This window comes from Osmia lignaria, chromosome 15 (assembly GCF_051020975.1).
Source record: "Osmia lignaria lignaria isolate PbOS001 chromosome 15, iyOsmLign1, whole genome shotgun sequence".
In the NCBI taxonomy this organism is placed as follows: domain Eukaryota; kingdom Metazoa; phylum Arthropoda; class Insecta; order Hymenoptera; family Megachilidae; genus Osmia; species Osmia lignaria.
In genome coordinates, this window is record NC_135046.1 from 4491860 (window position 1) to 4511351 (window position 19492).

Sequence of the window (19492 nt, forward strand, 5' to 3'; positions counted from 1 at the left end):
GGAAAGAGAAACAGAGAGGACGGAGGCTTAAGTGTACCGTGGAGGTGGCGCCAGGCCCCTCCTTCTAATAAAAGCCGCTCACTAAGCTCCGTTACACAGACAGTCACAGAAAAGCCGAAGAGAGCAGGAGCCGGCGAGAGCTCCTTTTGGATCCTCTTTAACAAAGCGGCCAGTTCAAATTAACCGTGTAACGGATTACAATTCGGTGTGTGGTGAGTTCCGATCGCGACTCGTGCGTCGTTTTGTTTTCTTTAACAATCCTAAGTGAACGAGAAGTCGACAGAAAAGATAAAAAAAAAAAAAAATTAAAGAGACGGCACCACGTGACGAGCTAGATGAGATCAGTGAGGGAAAAGAAACCATCGAGAGTTCAATGATTTTTATTCCAAATTTTTGTCAGGCTTTTCTTTTTCGTTTTCCTTTTCTTGTTTTGTAAAATAATTATTTTACTCGATTGTTCCCCTGGTGAGCAGAGTGTTCCTTCTCGAGTTCCCCGCTCGAAAAGGTGATTAAGAATTACTGCAGTGAAAATCGTGAAGTGGTTCTCTCGCCGTGTGTAACCAGCTCAAAGAGAAAATCGAGACTCGTGACCGTCCTGCTCGTGGAAAACGCGGTTTCCATCGAACTGTGACTTTGGACGATCTTGCTGAACACGTGCGGTAGTTCTTCGATTCTTCTGCCAGACCAACTGCCGTGATTCGACTGATTTTCATTTAAGGAAAGATTTGGTAGACGTCATAATTTCTGTATGATCAATTTACTTTCTTAAATAATGTGAAAGATTTTTCCTTTTTGGGGAGAGGGAGAATGTAATCCATCACGATTCGAGCATTCAAATATAAATAGAAATAGAATAAAAATTTTAAAGCTTATTTTCTTTGATCATAACGATAATTTAGAGTCAAGCTTTTAAACAATGACGAATAATTGACGGTGGTAGACGATATTTGGCCTCGAAACGTTGCACCATCGGTTGCGAAGAGGTGCGTGTTGAATCTATATTGCCTCGATGCCATCATTATATTCCGTCTGTTCGTTATTGTTCGCCGCATGGAATAGTAGTTGCATCTGAATTTCTATTGCACTATTCACGCTACGCAACAGACGTTAAAGTTTTTTACGTGAACCAAATGACGAGAGATTCGGAAATTTTATTTCACTGTCACCGCTGTTAGACAATCCTTTCTCGGGAATCTTTGCATTGAAGATGGCAACGTTCTCCACTTTCATTCGGTCGAAAGTGATAGTTTGAATCCGAGCTCGAGAAAGGAGAGCTCCCCTCTCTTCGAGCATCGCCGTGACTCCTTCACCTTCTTCTCCATTTTCCTCAGAATCCTTTCGAAACGCTTCCGTGCCGTCGAATCATCCGACGAGAAACACGTGTTTCTCATTACAGAACACGGAAGATACATTAACATTATCAACCAGAATCAGAGAAATAAAAATGAAAGGAAGACGGAAGCTAGTTTCTTCGAACAAACGACACAATCGAGCAACAATCCAGCTGAGAAAATTTTATTAACGATATTCTATTTTCTTTCAGATATACCATTCGAGAAAAACATGAAACTCATCGTCCTTTTGGCAAGCGCTATGTGCGTGGCTTTGGTCGGCTCGCATCCGGTTCCCGAAGGAGAACGTTTTCGGTCCGAGGTAAGTCCATCGAAGAACCTTCGTCAGGGAAAGGGTTTTACTCTCGGCTTGATTTTAGTTTGTCTTTTGTGAAGCTACCTTGACACTGCAGACACGCGATTAAGATCGAGTTCCATCGAGGTGGATTAATTCAGCTTCGAAGGAACTCGAGTAGCGGCCGTCTTTCGCGATCGAGGCTTATTTTTCATTCACCTCGTGCGAAATTACCTTGATATTTAGGCACACGCTTGACCATGAATAATTTATCTTCGAAAGAATTCAGATATCGTATGCCATTTTTTGCAAAATGGTAGACGAATAAATTTTATAGAGGTAATAATTCGAGTTGCAAGGAATAAATTTCGTCGAGTCATTGCTCCTTTTCCCTGCGTTATTGACCTAAAAGATCGCAATCTTACTCCGTTCTTCAGAAATTCCGTTCACGCTCTTTTCGCCTAGGTTTTAGGAAACTCGAGCGATCGTTCCGATTCTCCGAAAGGGTTTCAGCAGCTCTCCTTCGATCCAAGGTTGCATAATTGGTGTTACGATCGTTTTCTCTGTGTCACTGGGCCACCATAATGCACGTTATATCTTAGTTACACTCGACTGACGATCCTCTTATCACTGAAGATCACCGGAATCGGAGAAAGTAGCGGTTTCCGTTCGCGGAACTTAACGAGCCACCGCGACAAACGATGTCCGGTTAATTAAGGCATAGAGAAGCGTGCGTCAATCTTTTGCGAAAGTTCTCGCTTCGATTTCGTGGTTCAACGAAACGATCATTGGACCGGAGATGATGTTTCACTTTCGATCAGGCTAGATGTCTTTCACTCGAGCCGAGTGTTACGACCTCGCGATGAACAAACACGTCTTTGGAAAACTTCGAGATATTCGTCTTTTTGCGAGAATTCAACTCCTTCGTCTTGCATTACTTGATTTTCGTTCAAAAAGAACTTGTAATGATGTAAAACATGTTTGCTTTGAATGAAGAAGTGTTTCATCCTCGAAATCCACGAATTTGACATTTAATGGATTAGCTTTGGAAGCACTTTAAGAGGACAGAATGATCATTTATATGTAAATATCTTAATTGATTGACAGTGGTGACATTGAGAGAATAAGATGGTGAAATATCAGTCGCGTTCGTGGATAGATTATTGGAAGAATCTGGCTCCGTTTCAAAACATTTTGACTCTTTTCTCTTTCCTTGAACTGCTGTTAACTTATTGAGAAACTTTCTCGCTATTTATATTCTTCGATGTGGTCTAAATGCTTTCGTATGATTTTGAAATTTTAGTCATTATTTCTACAATTGCCCCCAGAGTATTGGCAATAAATTTACATATATCCTGTCATAAATTTCACGAGATCGGGTAAGCCGTCGATCGTTCGAGGCAGAAGGTCATCCTCGAGGTTGATCATCGAAAGTGAATCTGTAATTGCCGAGAAATGGTTATTAAGAGGAAAGGTTAGGCAAGTGTCGGTTCACGAACGATGAAGTACAGGGTCCAAACGAAAAGGCAGGAGGTTCGTGCGGCTCTCTTCTTTGGCCCGACACTTTCACTGGCCGCGAACATTTACAGAGTTACACCGGACACTTTCTTCGGTCGATCGGTGCCCAATGGAAAGCGCGTGCGTAAACGTACACGCGTTCACGTGCACGCGTGTTCCGATCTGCGATTCTATAAGCACCACGAGTACCAGTGGTGCCCATTACATTCATTTTCGAACTAATTATTGCGTTAGAATGGTTCGATTCAGCTGAATAAACCTACGAACGCTGGAGACATCAACGCATGGTCAAGCGAGTACTCGTGAAAACTATACGCGTTCAAGTCTGACTGTCTATAAAATATACAGCCTGAAATAATAGGATATATTTATTCTAAAAAGATCTGATGTAATCGATCGTTAAATTCGAACGTGTTCACCGCGATTGTAACGTAAAATCGCCAGATGAATTCAGAGTAAAGTGGAGATTGTGACGAAGGAAAAAGTAATTGCGACCGTAAGGATAAGACACGGGGACGAATAGCGTAACAGCTGCTCGAATGTGAGCGTGGTCTGAGGGAAAGTGAACCATGGTAACCAGGTTGAGCAACTTTTGAGTCCGCTGACCGTCCGAGACGGTATGATTAAATTTATCGAATGGTTTGCGTCAACGCGACAACTTCATTCTCAAAATGAAATATTCTATCTCACGGTTCAAGCAATTTATTCCTCTTCCCGTAATTCGAGCAACTAGAATCAGACAATCGGTATTACAAAGCTTCTCGTTACAATAGCAACGTGTATTCCTGTAATAACGTGTAATCGTGTTTAACGATGCAATTTCCCGTGGATTATCACCGTTCACAAGTTTACGATCTCTTCTATTGAATTTTACCACCGTCCAGTTATACAGCCGCCACGTGTTCCCCACTGATTTTATGTAATTTCAAAATTGCCATTTAGAAACAAGGTAAACGGACAGTTCCTTCCGAGCTAACGTCTCTCTCCTACCAGTTGATTCGCAAAATTACGCAACCTAATATTACTTTAACACTGTCCGATACTTTCGATCGGCTTCCAGAGCAAATTATACGCTCTGGAACTCTTCCTTATCCTCGCCGATATCGAGAGCAACGGCTGAAGAAGCTAGAATTCTGAAAGAGGAAAAGAAATCGACAGAGATATCTTTCGATGGATGAAATGGTGAAAAGAAACAGTTTGTAGGGACAAAGGGAAACTTTTTTCAGGCACTAGATCGACTGGTGATGGTCGAAGCTGACAACGAAACCGCCCTCAGGAGCAAAAGGACGATCGGTATCCTGCGCGAACTGTTCCCAGAGGTATCTCAGGTGAGCCGCTGCTGAACAAGAACGCAGTGAAATCCTGCAGACGGCCAGGACCAAACGTTCCTTTTTAACACCCCCTTAACAGGACCTTGCGCGTCCTTAACACCCGTGCGTACGTCTGACACGAGAAATTTTCCATCGTCAGATGGTAGAGAAATTTGATTGGTAATCTTGCATCGATTCAAAGCGGAGGAGAAATTGCTCGCAGCGAATCGGCATTCCTGTCAAGAAAGTTGCACGTTCGATTCACGATTCACGCTAAAGTTTCCCGTTTCCCACTCCGATTGTATAACCGCGTTTGTTCACTCTATTAATCACAGAAACAAATACCTTTCAAATAATCCGTTAATTGATCGCGTTACAGTTGATTCCTCGATTTAATGGTATTACCTCCTCGACTGCTTCGAAGGTTGACTCGAATCAAAATTGCTCAAAAACTCATTCCCATGGATGGATAATTTCGACCGAAACAAAGACTACCCCTATTCAAAGAACGTCTCACGTGCCACGATTCATCGACAACCCCCAAAATTGGGACAAAAGATCAGAATCCCAAAAAAAAAAAAAAAAAGTGAGACGAGAAAGAACTGGACGTAGACCGAGCCAGCTAAGAGCTGTTGTTTTCTAGATGGTCGAAGATAAGGTGAATGCGATAGTAGCGGAAATCATCCGAGCGCTAGGGCCGGTCGTGCTGAGCAATTTCCTGGGCAATAATCGTCCCGGGGCAACCGGAAGTTCGTCGAAAGGCGGATCGACGGCGACCGCCGCGTCACCCTTCGACGACTATGATTTCGACGTCGATGGGACGAAACCGACCAGTTCGAACGGTAGAGTCTCGATATCCTTGCCGACGTATCCACCGGACGAAGACGAGGACACCGAATCACCCAATAGCACCACGACCACCACCGAGTCGTCCGTCGGTGAAACGACGAAAATCAACGATGCCATCCAGAACGCTGAGGGGACGACCGACGTCAGCAACACGATCGCTTGATCGTTGTTTGCTGGCCAGCTCGGTAACACGTTTGGAGGTCAATGAACCAAAGGAAGATTAAATTCCTCGATGTACCGGCAAGGACGACCACCGCGCAATCGGGACTGCTGCGGGAGCGAAAAACTCTAAAAACACTCAGCCATCTTCTTTGTCTGCTAACTGTTCTTCTTCTTCTGTGTGCGTTCACTTGTGTGTATCAAACTCGTTTTTTCGTCTTATCTATCTGTCTATCTGTCTGTCTATTTATCTCTCGTCTGCCTTCATTTTTATGTGCCTTCAATGGAGACGACAGGGGAGGTGTACTCTTCTTGTTCTGTTTCCGGCTTTCTTCTTCTTCGCTGATCATTCAAACTTTCGTATCGTATCAATGTTGGTCTTCTGAAAAGTCGATGACCTTTCATTTCTTTTCATCCACTATCGAATACGTCTGTTATATCGACGATCGATCGGTTAGGTGGCTTTCATTTGTGACCAGTCCACTGGGGTGTTTTCAAGGGAATCGCAAAGAGGTCAGATGTGATTCGAGCGTTCTGCACCCCGTAAGCGGCAACAATTGTGTTTCTAACGATCGTAGAACCACGGAGCTTAATCGAAACGAATCGATGTACCTCGATGATACTCAACATTCAAACGTTGCTAATGTCCAATCAAAGTTGAGAATCGTCGGATGTTAATTATGTGTTTTTCTATTCAGTAGAGCTTCTATTTACGTCCGTTGCTTGCCGAAGTCCTTCACCAATAATTACCCTGATCGACGCGTTTCCCGATTACGAGACATCGCTAGAATACGCGTCGCACGCTTCATCCCCATTTTGACCCGAATGCACCGTCCTTGAATTGTCGTTCGATCGTCGTCGAATAAATTTCTCTCGAGTTTATTGGCGATCGATCGACGATGCTTTTCGAAACCCGCTTCGAAGATGTCGACCGTGAAACTTGTGCTTTACAGGACGTGAACCCGGAAGCGGAGGACAGGGTGAACGAGGTGGCGGCGGAGTCGCAGAACAACGAGGTGAAAGTGCAATTCGCGGACGAGCAAGGAAACGATGATTCAGCGGCACCTCTGACGCCGTTGGACGAGGTGGAAGCAGAGGACGACGAGAACAGGAACAAGAGGTTCCTCAACTTCGGTTTCGGCGCGTCTGGGGACAAGTCCGGTAGCGGCGCTGGCTCGGGCAACTTCCTGTTCGACATTATCAGGGTGAGTTATCAACATTCCCTGCAAATACTTCCTTGAGTTGAATTCTTTCTGAATGATGGGTGAAAAGTGGAGATTTCGGTTAGTCTGCGTATCTTATCAAAAGTTTAATTAACATATTCATTGTCAAACGGCTCATTATTTTCACAGCAACTTCCTAATTAAAAAACAGATACAAAAAAATGTAATGAGCATAAAAAGATGTTCGACAAGTAAAACAAGGTTTGATAATACATCGTAACCTGTGGGATATTTAATATTCATGTAGAAAAAAAGAATATAATTCATAAGACAAGGGCGACTGCTTGTGGCATTGTCGAAGGTTTCGAATGAAATTAACCAGCCGGCTCGTCCGGTTATTACATCAAGATTCTTGACCTAAGCACGACCTGTCCTTTTGAAGAATTAACGGCCTTGTTCGCGATTTGTTTCAGAAGAATATCAATATTTCAATAGATAGAAAAAATAATCCCTGACCTTTTTTCTTTGTTGCTTTGCATTTGAGAAAAAAAGGAATACTAGTTATGAAATAACTAGAAGTTTCTCATAACTGAATCAAGGAATTGAAGTAGAGTGTCTACGGTGTTTTAGATCGAAATTGTATATACCCGGGTCGGTTGCGAACGTCAGCAATGAAAATAGTAATAATAGAATTGCAGTAGAAAGTAATCCAACAGGATATAACGCGTTCGAATAGTTGCTTCTGATACAACAGGTATACCGATTATTATTAGGCTCTTCGACTCCGGTAGTCTAGTCGGTTTAATTATTTCTATTCGAGAAAAATTTGGTTAATTGACTTTTAAACTAAGTTAGAAATTTTCGAGATTTTCTAAGGTAATTGTAGTCTTGGAAATTTTGCTTAATAACATTATTAACCATTTTGATTATCTAACGTATCTATTTCTAGAGTTCAATTCCTGTATCTATCCATTCACGACCAATTGTCACGTACACCAAGGACCCAGATGATTGGAAATGACTAATCGAAATGATACAGAACTAGTTCCTAGATCGACTTCCATTTATGTCCACGATAAGCTACCGTCCATTCTCTTGAAACCTACACTCTGCAAACTAGCAGCCTCGGTCTCCACTTTTCACCGAACCAACAAGCAACTATCATACCCAATTAACACGAATAAACTGTTCGATCGTTCAAAGACATTGATCGAAAGAAGAAGGTCCCAGATGAACGGACGCGTATCATCCGCTAGTTAAAGAACAAACTTTCAGCCCCTTTACAGGACGTTCGAGCGATTCGTGGTAGCAGCGGAGGGCAAAGATAACACAGTGTGACTGGAGGAAAACTAAAGAATTCTAACAAAACAAAAATAAAGACAGGCTTGTGTAGGTGAAGAGCGGATCAGTAAACGAAAGTTTCTCGTGTCTGTTCTCGTATAGCAAGCGGCCGACGGGGCGGCAAGAGCGGCGGGCACGGTGTACCGCGTGGTGGCAGGTACGCAGAGCCTAGGGCTCGGTTTAAGCGCCTCTCGGGACTTGGGCCCTGTCCCCCAAGGTGCCGCCCCTGCTGCCGCTCCAGCTGGTTCCTCGACCACGGCGGGATCCTCGACCAGCGCACCGGCCGCGTCAGGAACCGGAAACTTACCACCGGTACGCCAATCCTTCCGAGCAGAACCGAACGGACACTGCCAAAACAAAAAATCAAACTCTGCACGACTCTCTCTCTCTCTCTCTCTCTCTCTCTCTCTATCATCTTTTTAATCAGTTCCGGTGAACGGAAGCCAGACAGCTTCCGGCTTCGCGATTTTCAGTCACCCCTCTCTGAATCTCGCCACGCTGGAACATCGTGTTTATTGTTCTCATTAGACCTGGCTTCTTTCACTGTTTCTATTTCTATTTCTCTCTGGGTCGACGAGACTCCTTTCTTGCTTTCTATTCACTTTCATATGGCTTTGCAGGTAGCAAAAATAATGATGAATAGATCATTAGTTTTCGTTTCTTAATTAATCGTGCGCCATGGTATAATACTTTAAACATGTTTCAAACAAAAATGGTAATCGCAGTTTCATGATGATTCAACGAAAGAAACATTTCAAAGGTCTGCAAGCTATGAATCGTGTACTTAACAGCTCTGCATGTCATAATCCTCGCACGTGGCTGACAATCGCCTGTTGTTCGTTCTGCACCTTCCTCTTCGTTTGCTTTTCTTGTTCCGTTTACTTAACCACTTCACCTATCATCTTCTCTCTGATCTTTGCCATCTCCTCTCTATTCGTCAGCTTGTATTCCTTGTATCTATACCTGTTCTTCGATCTCCTTCGCCTTGATCGTGCATATATTGCAGGCTAGAATCTTAGCTTCAAATATTTGCTTGGAGTGACGTAAAGATGATTCTAAAATTGGCACGCAATTCTTGCCACGTGTATCCCCCAGTGTACAGCCACGTTTTCTTGTTATCTATCATCATTGTCACTAACCAATCGAATGGTTCCCTTTCGGGCGACTAAAGGCATGCAATATTGACATTTCTATGTTTTCAAAATAAAAATTTTAAATATTAGAATATTAATGGCTACTCGATTGCCTATATTTAAAGAGAGAAGAATTAAGATTGTTGCCACCTTTTAGTCCCTCGATTCGTAGATCACTAATACCGATCGTCATCGCATCTTCCCACTAACCGTAATCGTAATCGTGTCTGGAGAATTGAACCACCCTCTGTATAAAACCCCCGAATTCTATCGTCCGAAAAAGTACCCTTTCTCCATTCGTTCCACCCGGCCAACGGTCCCGACGCGACCACCAACTTTAAACACCCTCGACGAAGCAACCGGCTTGATGGACATCCCAGCTGATTCTCGAGCCGCAGTCACATGGCAATCGTTGATCGTTTGCCGATTTTCTCGTTGTCGTAGCCTCGAACTCGTCCATTGCACCGTACCGAGAGTTGTTTCTTATCAATTGTCACCTCGAATGAAATGAAATAGGATCGTCTAATCACGTTACACGAATCATTATTTTTAGTAGCAAATAGATAGCACGGTATATCTCCGTTCATAAGTCGATGAGCCCATCATTTATTTTGCATTCTTCTTCGTTTATACAAGTGTTCGATGACTTATGGATGGAGGTGTACGTATCTGGCACCAGATTGTTCGAGGAGAGGTAAGTATGATCGTCATGCTGCCTTGTAATTATCACAGTAATCTGATTTGTCCATCTGGGTCCTGGTGAACATGTTTTATAGTTCTGGGTGCACCTGTAGCCTGTCCATACCACCAGTTACTTGAGATACTATTTTCACAAGCAATTTCGTTAAAAAAATAGTGGTATGGACAGTTTTGTAAAGATGTTCGAAACAATGTCACGAGTCGGAGGAGAGCACTTAAGGATCGTAGCAGCAAGATCGATGGATCGCAATTAGGATTCAGGATGTAAAAGCACCGTAGTGTCGGGAGCGCTGGAGCTGGACGTGGAGCTGAACTACACACCGCAATTATCTTCCTAATTAGACATCAAACATAAGAATGTTCGCACGATGATCGATGACGAAAGGAACGATCTAAATGACTTGTTCTCTAATCCACTTTCTCTCTTTGTATTGACCGTTGAGAACGAAACTCTTTGCTTCGATGCGGCGTTAACGAGAGATTTGATTGTTTGCAGCTGGTGGCGGGTAGCGGAAGTGCCTCGCATGGCACTGGTAAGGTAGAGGAACCACCGGAAGCGGTTCCTGGACCAGTCACTAGGCTCTTCGTCATCGCGAACAGAGGAATATCGAACCTCATCCAGGACCTCATTCTTGTAAGTCTTTAGTTGAATTTTCTTTTGTTTTTTTAATATAAGTAATAAATCACGGGACGGATTCGCGACCTGAAATACTCAAAACCACACGATCATAATTCTTCACTGTCAACGACGAAAGAATTCAATAATTCAATATGCGTAAAAGCCTTGCACAATGATCGTTAAGCAGAACATTTCGCGAATACAGCAAATAGGAGAATGAGACTCGATTGGCCGAGCGTTACGATTGCGGTAACCGCACAGTCGAACTTCGTGGCTGGAAATCGATTATGTTTAGCCGAGCGAAGAAGATATCGAGGTACAATAATGAAAGAGAAAAAAATAATAATAATTGAGAAACATTACGACACGTAGCGAAATCACCGAAGAAAACTTTCCACGGGATTTTCCGGCCAGTCGGTTTAACGAGCCACGAACGAAGCGTCATTAACTGGTTCAAGACTATTCGTGTATCGCAATCGCGTGTTCAACAAATAGAAGACAAAATCGTCCTCTCATGGACGAGCTTGAAAATAGAGCTGTTTTCTTACGCGGTTTTACATAATCGATTTACCTATGGGAAAGTGAAATTGAAATCGACCTACCTAAGATTTATTAGCATTAACGCAATATTTTTTATATTAAACATTTTTTTTTTTATCATCATTCTCTCGGCAATTGCGTTTACTAGAGTTAAATACTCACTGCTAAAATGTTAAAGCGCAGAGAGAAAGTAGAAATATTATGCATATTTCGCCTTTAACACGTTTATTACCACAGTGAAAAGAACCGTGTGTAGTACGCACGCTACAATTGCAATTATTTAGAATACGAACGTTCCATTTTTTAGATAAACTTTCCATTTGTTATCTAGCATAATTCAAAAGGTATTTATAACATAGATTGCAACTCGAGTGTAATTTATCATATAGCAAAGACTTAAATCATAAATGTACCACCTTGATAAAAAAAAAGAAGTTTCGATAACGGTACGATAAGAACCGGTATTTCCATTTTTTTCTAATTAAAATCGAGCGTAGAACAGGTTGATCTGAACAGGCGTTCAGATAAATATGTTTATCTCAGAGTTTTCCGTCTCTCGAGTAGCTTCTCGAATCTCTCTTCAATTGAAGGATGATGAAGAACGTCCGATGTTTCTCAATTTCATCAGTGATTCGTGCAAACAGCATCGGGAACGCGTGTAGATTTTGCCAAAAGTCTGGCGAGCGTTCCAGATATTAATCTGGGTGATTACGTAAGCTCTGTCAGGATCGATGGACAGCAAAAATGTAAGCGACTTTCTCTATGAAATAGCTCGTCCATTTGCTGGCTGACTTATGCAAGCGACTGCTACGTGGCTCGTGGCACGATATATCGCCAGGGGTACGCTTGACCAGCTCGCGGTTCGTGAAAATTGATAATGATCCATTTCTGGTGACACTCGTGTCCGTAGCATATGGTGCTGGTACACTATTGAAATATACTACCATTCGAAAAAGTGAAAAATCGGTATGATTTTCTGTATGATGAAGTCTAAATTTCAAATGAGAAAATTATCTCACCCACGTGTCGAGACTCGTTCCGCTGGTGAACCCTCAACGAAAGCGAAACTGATCGACGAAAGAAACGCTAGAAATTGCTTAGTTAGAGGCCGTTGATCGCAATTTATATTGCACTTGCAATCTTCTAATACAAACAATTCCGCAAAACGTTGACCTGTTTCAGAAATGAACGCGGTCTTTGCAGAAAATTCAACTCGATTATTTTTCCTATCTTCGGTAATTCTTTTCGTTTAACTAACGGAGAAAAAATGAAGAGGCATTTTTCTGCCACTTTTATTTATGACTCGCTCGAACGTGAGGCGAAGAAAACCGATGAAAAACAATGCGCGCTAAGAATTCGCTAGTTGAGCGGAGACCAAGCAAGTTTCTTGTTTTTCTTGAATAACGTCTTTATTACAACTCGATGAACACTCTGATTATCGTGTCAACAGGATGAACGTGGAGATCAATGGCACTAGAAATTTTAATATAGAAAAGAAAGACAAACGAGTTGACAGAAAAATTACAATGTGCAATGTATCAAAAGAGGAAGTTAGTAATTGTTAGAGCTAATCGAGCTATTTACGCGTAATCCTCATCAAGCGTGTTGGCCGAGGGGCGAACATTGTCTGGAAAGTGTTCACGCTTCACGCGTCGCGTGGAATCCGTTTTGTTCACCGTCAACATTGAATATAAGAAAAACGGAAACGTTCTGGAAAAGAGCAAGTTCGATCGGACGGAACAATAAACGGCCAATCGGTTATCGTTTCTTTCGTTGGTCACGGTGAAACTTTGGTCGCGTGGATAAAAAGTGTCGAAAGCGGCTCCGCTTCGAAAGCGTTGCAACATTTCTCCACGCGGGAAATCTGGTACGTCTGTCGTTATAGGAAGTCGAACAATGAGATGCAAGAAAGAGCGAACTGCGCGTCATGGAATTTAAGCTATTCAAATGTTCAGTTCTTCTAGGTAAAATTGAATATTCTATACGGCTGTATAAGAAATTGTTCAGAATCGATAAGATCGAGAAACGTCGAGGTAAATGGAAAACCTTTCGTTTCAATGGTAATTGAAGGATTCTTTTTTGTGTTTTGCAGCGTCTTGCAGCGACGAGCGAGCGTATCGTCAACTTCAAGGCAAGACTGATCACTTCCATCATCTAGAGCTCGGTACGCGAGGCAAAAGGTGTGCGGAAGTGAACAAGAAGATCCGATGGTCCTGAAAAATGATCTGGATCCACGTGGGAGCCATTGTCGAGCCGTAATTATTGTCGCAGGAACACGGGTACGACGTTGGCAACGTAATCAGCCAACACGTTGCCCCCTTGTCCCCGAGGTCCGAATTGTCTCGTCGATGGTAGAGAATCGTCCTCGTTATTCAAACAGTCCAACCTCGCGACTTCGTATTTGCAATCATTTGTAAATCGTAATACTTGACGCCCTCGTTTCCTTTTTATCCTTCGTTTCTCTTCTTCTCTGACTACTTTCCGTTCCCTGTTTTTCGTCCTCCAACGATTCTACGACCCTTCTTCTTTCTTTCTGTGTATATCATAGCCTGTTCTGTTCTCTAGTTAACGTTCCCACTGTTGAGATTCGTCGAGACGAAAGAAATCGTGCGTTTTACACGATGCGTATTGTTACATTATGGTCGAAATTGAAAATTTTAATTTATAAAGGGATTAGTACGTAACGATTAGTTATTCCACTTAATCTGGACGCGTTTCGATCGTTTTCTTCTTCCATATCAAGTTTTTAGTTTTGTAGAAATCGTTCGTGTAAAACGCACACGTCGATGTAACTTCTCACCCAGCCTCGCGAAAGTAGCGTTTGGATCGCATAGAATCTCGCGTGAACTTGTACATAATAACTGTTCCCAGAATGCAACAGTGCCAAGAATCGATCGTTCTTTTCTACTCCCCCTAATCGATATCAGATAGATTTCCTTCCGAACAGCCGCGATCGATTGTTAACCGGTCGACGACTGCGGTGGCTGTCGATAATCACCGAACCATCAGCACCTTTCTAGAAAAATAAGCACCATCTGAAATTATTTTCGTAGATGTTAAGCGATTGACAATCTGACATCGAATCTTTTCTAGAATTTTGTTAAACGACACCTGGCCGGCTGTTTGTTCACCGCATTACAGTATGAAGCGATGATCGTTCTCTCGATGAAGAGAACGATTGCCGTTGATTGATATGTTCGTTAACGTGTGTCTCTTTTATTGTAAATCGTCCCTGTTGTTTTGTAGTGTAAATAAATAATAAAATATTATTGTCATAAAATGATAGAATCCTTTTCACCGTGATTCTTCTATCGAACCGGAAGACGCGATTCCCTGTAACTTATTTATTTCCTGTATTTTATTATGTTTCGATACAAACACGAAGAAACGATGAAAAATATTGACTTCAATAATATTGATTCAATATTTAGCAAAAATACGTTTAAGGAACGATCACCTCGATCATTTAAGCACAGTATACTTGGCAAAATAATATTCTTATAAAGATTATTATCTATCACACTCTCTAAATCGCACGCGATCACTTTCGTGAATATTATTGAAACTTTTATCCGACTGGAAGATTCTCAGATTGTTCCAAGGAACAGTCATATTAGGCCCCATTAACGACACACCATTTGTAATTAGCGAAGACATCGCTACGAATTTTCATTCATGGAGTCCTTGGACAAATTATTATCGGCTTCCGGATAGGCGAATGCTTCGTCCTCGCAGGAAGCCCATCGGTGCAGCTATGGAGGCGAGATCAATGGTGGTTCCATACCAGGAACACCAACGTAAATTGGATCCCCTAATCGCACGGTGCCATTAGAGCTCCCCAATGCCAGGTGGATACCCATCACTGGACTTTCACCGGTCATAGGACGTATAGCTGGATCCGTTATTTGCCTGTAACTGGAAGGTGATTAAGTAAGAACGATGTACAAAATTACTGTCGAAAATTCTATCGATATACCTTTTCAGAGTTTTCAACGGCTCAGCTTTAGAGTCCTTTTTACCGGTTTCCGGATCGATGGTAGTAAAGATACATCTGGTGCACGGCATCACGTTCTTGAAAATAACATCCCCGATTTTCACCCACTGCCAGCTATCCTCCTCGTAAGGGACAGCACCCTTCACGACGAAATTTGGACGAAATTGGTCCGCGATAACTGGATTATCCAATCGAGTGTTTAATTCGGTTATCGAACTCTCGTTTATCAGATTGTAGCTGGTGGCATCTGGATAGGCTCCCTGTTCATTATGCGTCCCGTTTAGAATTGTTATTTTATTTGAAAATTTTATTTGAAACTTACAGTGTCCGCGGATGTCAACGGGAAATACTTGTTCTTCTTTCTGACTTCTCTGCTTGGATAACTCAACGGGTAATAAACCAGTCGAAAACCAGTGTCCTCCTGAAGGATGAACCGGGACAACCACCTTGCTGGCTCTTCACCGCAGTCGCACGCTTGTACAGGTTGTCCCCACACCGCCACGCGGAATCCTTTACCTTGGATTCGCGATAGATCGATGGACACGGACATCATTCCCGGACCTGATAGTGTGAGAACCGATCCGGAAATGCTGGGCGATACCTTGCAACAATAGATCCTTTTACTTCGTTTGTAATCGGAGACGGAAACAAAGAGCAGTCTTATTGATAGCACTCTTGAAATCTGAGATTTTATCGAGCCACGTTGGAAATACCCTCCAATCAGAGCAGAAATGTTTGGGAGAAAGATAGTGGCGTCGTTTAAGGGAGAAACGCTCGCAGGATGAATTAATTGCTGACGTTCTAGTCAGAAACAGTTAATTTCAAGAGTTTCCATTGCGATAAAACGGATCGTTAATTTCGATTATAAAAGTTTCCTGAATTAAGGCGCCGACTCGTACTCTTGGAGGGACAAGATTGAGACTTATAGGACCGCTAACGGCGCTTAACAACCCGTGAAGACAACGTGCAGGAAAAAAATGACCGGATGGCCGCGTTATCGCCAACTTTCACGATAATTCTTCCTTGTAATCCTTTCTTTTCGCGTTATGATGAAGTATTTTTCTCTCTGCAGGAGATACTTTGATCAGATCGGGTTAATTTATGGACCAGCTACCCCTGAGAAATTTGTATTAATATCGAACCAAAAATACTTTCTTCTGGTACTATACACAATCCAAGGTACAAGTATATTATTAACTTTTGCCAATAAATTTACATAATTTAAATAACTTTAAATAATTTCAAAGAAATGCTGTTAATTATCAAATGTTAATAGCTTCTAATAACATAGCAAATGTGGGTAATTAGTTCAGTATCGTTCAAATCGCAGTAATTTGTAATATCTTACAATTTTATAGCTTTTAGTAACCATATCGCATAATTTTACGTAATCTTTAAAAACTTTGACTAACATAAATGTGGCCTCTTGTTTTAATAACGTCCTGTACATAATAAATTCTTACCAAGACCATTTTGGGATGCTGCCTAGCGGTGACGAAGTGTCCATTGAGGTCGATGACCATCAGCGTGCGGTCCCTCAACCAGCCAGACTTCAGACCCAGTTTCGTGCACTCCATCGTGTTCATTCGGATCGGTCCAAGTGACTTAACCGGGAACACGATCATGTTACTGAGTTCACCGACCTTCCGCCATTCCGAGGGTGGCTGATCCTTCTGCCTCTTGGTCCAGTACCACCAAAGGAACACGACCACCGTCCCGGCGCCGACAGCTGCCGCCGACACGTACGTCAACCGTGTTCTATCTGTTCCCAACAAGTTAAACGATTAATTTTCAACGGTGAAGCGACCATGCGAAACGGTCCGTTGCAAAATCATTCGCATGAAACCATGATCGAACAAGAAGATAAACTCGTGATCGTTGATGAACGCTGAATGAGACTGAAAGCATTATTGACCCAGCTGGAACATCTCAGAGAATATTTAAATGTATAAATATTTAGTTCATACGTATGATATAATTATTCTGAATTTTTCAATTAAAACTTTCCACTTGCTACCTTGAGCAATTAATACATCCAGTATTAATGATACTTAAAATTTAATTTAATTTCTCTTTTTTCTGGAGAAACTTATTTCCAAGTTTAATTAACATTAATTAATCAAAAGTAACTTATTCGTGCATCAGATATCAAGATGTTAACTGACTACAAAGTAGCAACATAGTGTTACGTTTGTTGGTCATTAGCCTATCGTCTTCTTTAGCATGTTTTATGCAACTTGCATCTCATATTTCAAGGAGAAGACTCGAACTAGCTCTCGCTCGAAGTGCAATCTGCAATGCAAATTATTCGCAAAGTAGCTAGCTGACGAGGAAAAAAGAGATAAAGGAGGACCCCAGAGGAGATCCTCGTTCTTGAACGCTGCACACCAGGCTTTCGTCACTACCTAAACTCGTCTCAACCAGAGCGTGGATCATTTTTTTTTTACGTAGCTGATTGAGAATCTTCGAACGAGACTGCAAGATAGGACTGATAAGTTTCTCTTATCAGTAGGTGCGGAGATTGAATGCGTAAAGGCTTATTACCTGAGTGTAAATTGAAAGAAGCGAGCAGAGGTATAAATTGAACAAGCACAACAAAACGATTAACGGTATATAAGTAAAAAGAGAATATTATTTATTGAAATTGGGAACGATGAATTGTACAATTTATTTGCGTTAAAGTGTCCCATAGGTAAGAAAGTGGGTCGAACAGGTCGATGCACTTTCGAAAATGCATACGGAATACAGTACTTTGCATTCTTCTTTTTTCTCAGTTCGACTTCCAGTTGTGCTCAAAGCGACGATTTCTAATTACGTTAAAAATTGAAGAATTAAATTTGAAAATTAACTATCCATATCCAGAATAACTTTTACTACGAATTTATAACAATGTACTCGGAATATCCGTCTTCGTGAAGCTTCTTATATGAATGCTCCACATACAAAGGTTAACTTGTACATTACGATTTGACCCGATTTGATTGTGAGTGTTATCAATAAAGTCAAATAGACGTCCTCACGGACACATATACTGTACTTCCAACAAAAAATAAAACGTTTCTCTTACATCATAAATGTATTTATAATACATCATACCGTATTTACATCAGACATTTGATGTTATCGATTTAGGGTTTCCAACGAATCACAGAAAGAAGGGAAGGGTCTAATGAGGCCCTTCGTCTCGAATCAATACCATAGGGCGTTGCTCCCTTGTACGTACTTACCACTGTGCGAATGAATTCTATCAAAATACTGAAATTGCGAATACCTTTTAGAAATGTAGCCTAATCATGGAGATACTATAATTATAAGTCCGATTTAAAATTACTGTGTTTTTTTTCTGTACATACAATATTATCTGATGTATATATTGGTAGGTACGAGATTGTTTTAATAACAGGCTTTAAGATAAAAACGAGTGTTATAAATAACTGTAATACAAGTAAATTATTCAGATTACGATGCTATGTTTTTTCTGCGATTAGATCATGAAGAAATTCAAATGAGGTATGGACTATGACGGTGGTGTGATAAATTTTACATTTTAAGCGTTTGATGTGTAAATGATACGAATATTCGAAACAAAACTAAATATTGAATTAATAAAATGGAATGTTTAAATTAATTAAATTCCAATTATCATTGGAACAGTTAGGAAAATTTACAGAAATACCTTGATATATCTCTAAAATTAAAAAGATTATAAGATAAGGAAACAGTACCTACATGAAGTCGATCGATATCAATGGTCCACACGATGGAATCTATTCATCCATGATCAACAGCAATAGAATAACGATCAACTTGTGAGGCCGAATGAGTGACGAATGATAAGATAAATGGTATCTTACCCAATATCATTGCCAAGGTCGCTGGAACCGTGGACCAGGAACGATTCGAAGGCGAACGTGGACAATGGTCGCGAGAGAAGTTATAGCAGTTGTGCGGTCGATGAAGTACTGAATCTGATGTAGGCTTCGCGAGCACGCGACCGCTGCGAAGGCACCGTTATCTATCCACGCTTATGTTCTGTTCCCTGCTGTATAGTAAAAGTACAGTCGTTACACCGAACCACGCAAAACCACGTGTGAAGAGACATAAAACTGCGCGCAACTACGGAACTCTGTAAGCTGGCACGCAAACATCATCTAAAAACTGACATGCGCGTTTTGAACGAACGTGGCCTTTCTAATTATAGACTTATGAAAGAATTTTATCTGCCATGATGGGAAGATGTTATTAAATTTTTCAATTAAAAATTTTTATAAGACATTGCAGAAAGAGTACTGAACTATATTCAAAATTTCGGTACTTGCCCGCCAGATAATTGCAATTTTAAATTTATTAGTATTAATGCTTTAAATGAACTGTAATATCGTTATCTAAGTTGTATTGGGATAAAACTACCTCATGAATAGTAATAGTACTGAAAAATTGCTCATATAACTAGTAAAATCATTCTTAAGCGCGGGAATTTCCCCTTCACTACCAGATGGCGTAAAGAGTACCAACTTCGAAGAACTTAATACACTGAGCAG

The 19492-nt window shown here is 41.4% G+C and overlaps 2 protein-coding genes across 7 annotated transcripts; one reads left to right on the top strand and one right to left on the bottom strand.

Moving 5' to 3' along the window:
* Nucleotides 1-14074, top strand: LOC117612034 (uncharacterized). Of its 4 annotated transcripts, none has more exons than XM_034340669.2 (7): nt 1-205; nt 1544-1653; nt 4371-4472; nt 6416-6667; nt 8069-8278; nt 10295-10432; nt 13050-13190. In XM_034340669.2, exons 2-7 carry the CDS (start codon nt 1564-1566, stop codon nt 13113-13115), a joined length of 858 nt encoding a protein of 285 aa, XP_034196560.1. In that variant the 5' UTR covers nt 1-205; nt 1544-1563; the 3' UTR covers nt 13116-13190. The 4 variants fall into 4 exon arrangements, with proteins under 4 accessions (XP_034196560.1, XP_034196562.1, XP_034196559.1 ...); XM_034340668.2 differs by having other exon boundaries at nt 16-212; XM_034340671.2 differs by lacking the exon at nt 4371-4472 and having other exon boundaries at nt 8-205.
* A 202-nt stretch (nt 14075-14276) lies between these two features.
* LOC117612033 (Mitochondrial amidoxime reducing component) lies at nt 14277-19094 on the bottom strand. 3 transcript variants are annotated; one of them, XM_034340665.2, is made up of 6 exons: nt 18806-19094; nt 18677-18718; nt 16415-16713; nt 15274-15552; nt 14934-15211; nt 14277-14872 (listed from the first exon to the last, which is right to left on the bottom strand). In XM_034340665.2, the coding sequence occupies exons 1-6, from the start codon at nt 18813-18815 to the stop codon at nt 14710-14712; spliced, it is 1071 nt and encodes a 356-aa protein (XP_034196556.2). In that variant the 5' UTR covers nt 18816-19094; the 3' UTR covers nt 14277-14709. The 3 variants fall into 3 exon arrangements, with proteins under 3 accessions (XP_034196556.2, XP_034196557.2, XP_034196558.2); XM_034340666.2 differs by lacking the exon at nt 18677-18718 and having other exon boundaries at nt 14288-14872; nt 18806-19092; XM_034340667.2 differs by lacking the exon at nt 18806-19094 and having other exon boundaries at nt 14290-14872; nt 18681-18724.
* Between the last annotated feature and the right edge of the window lie 398 nt (nt 19095-19492).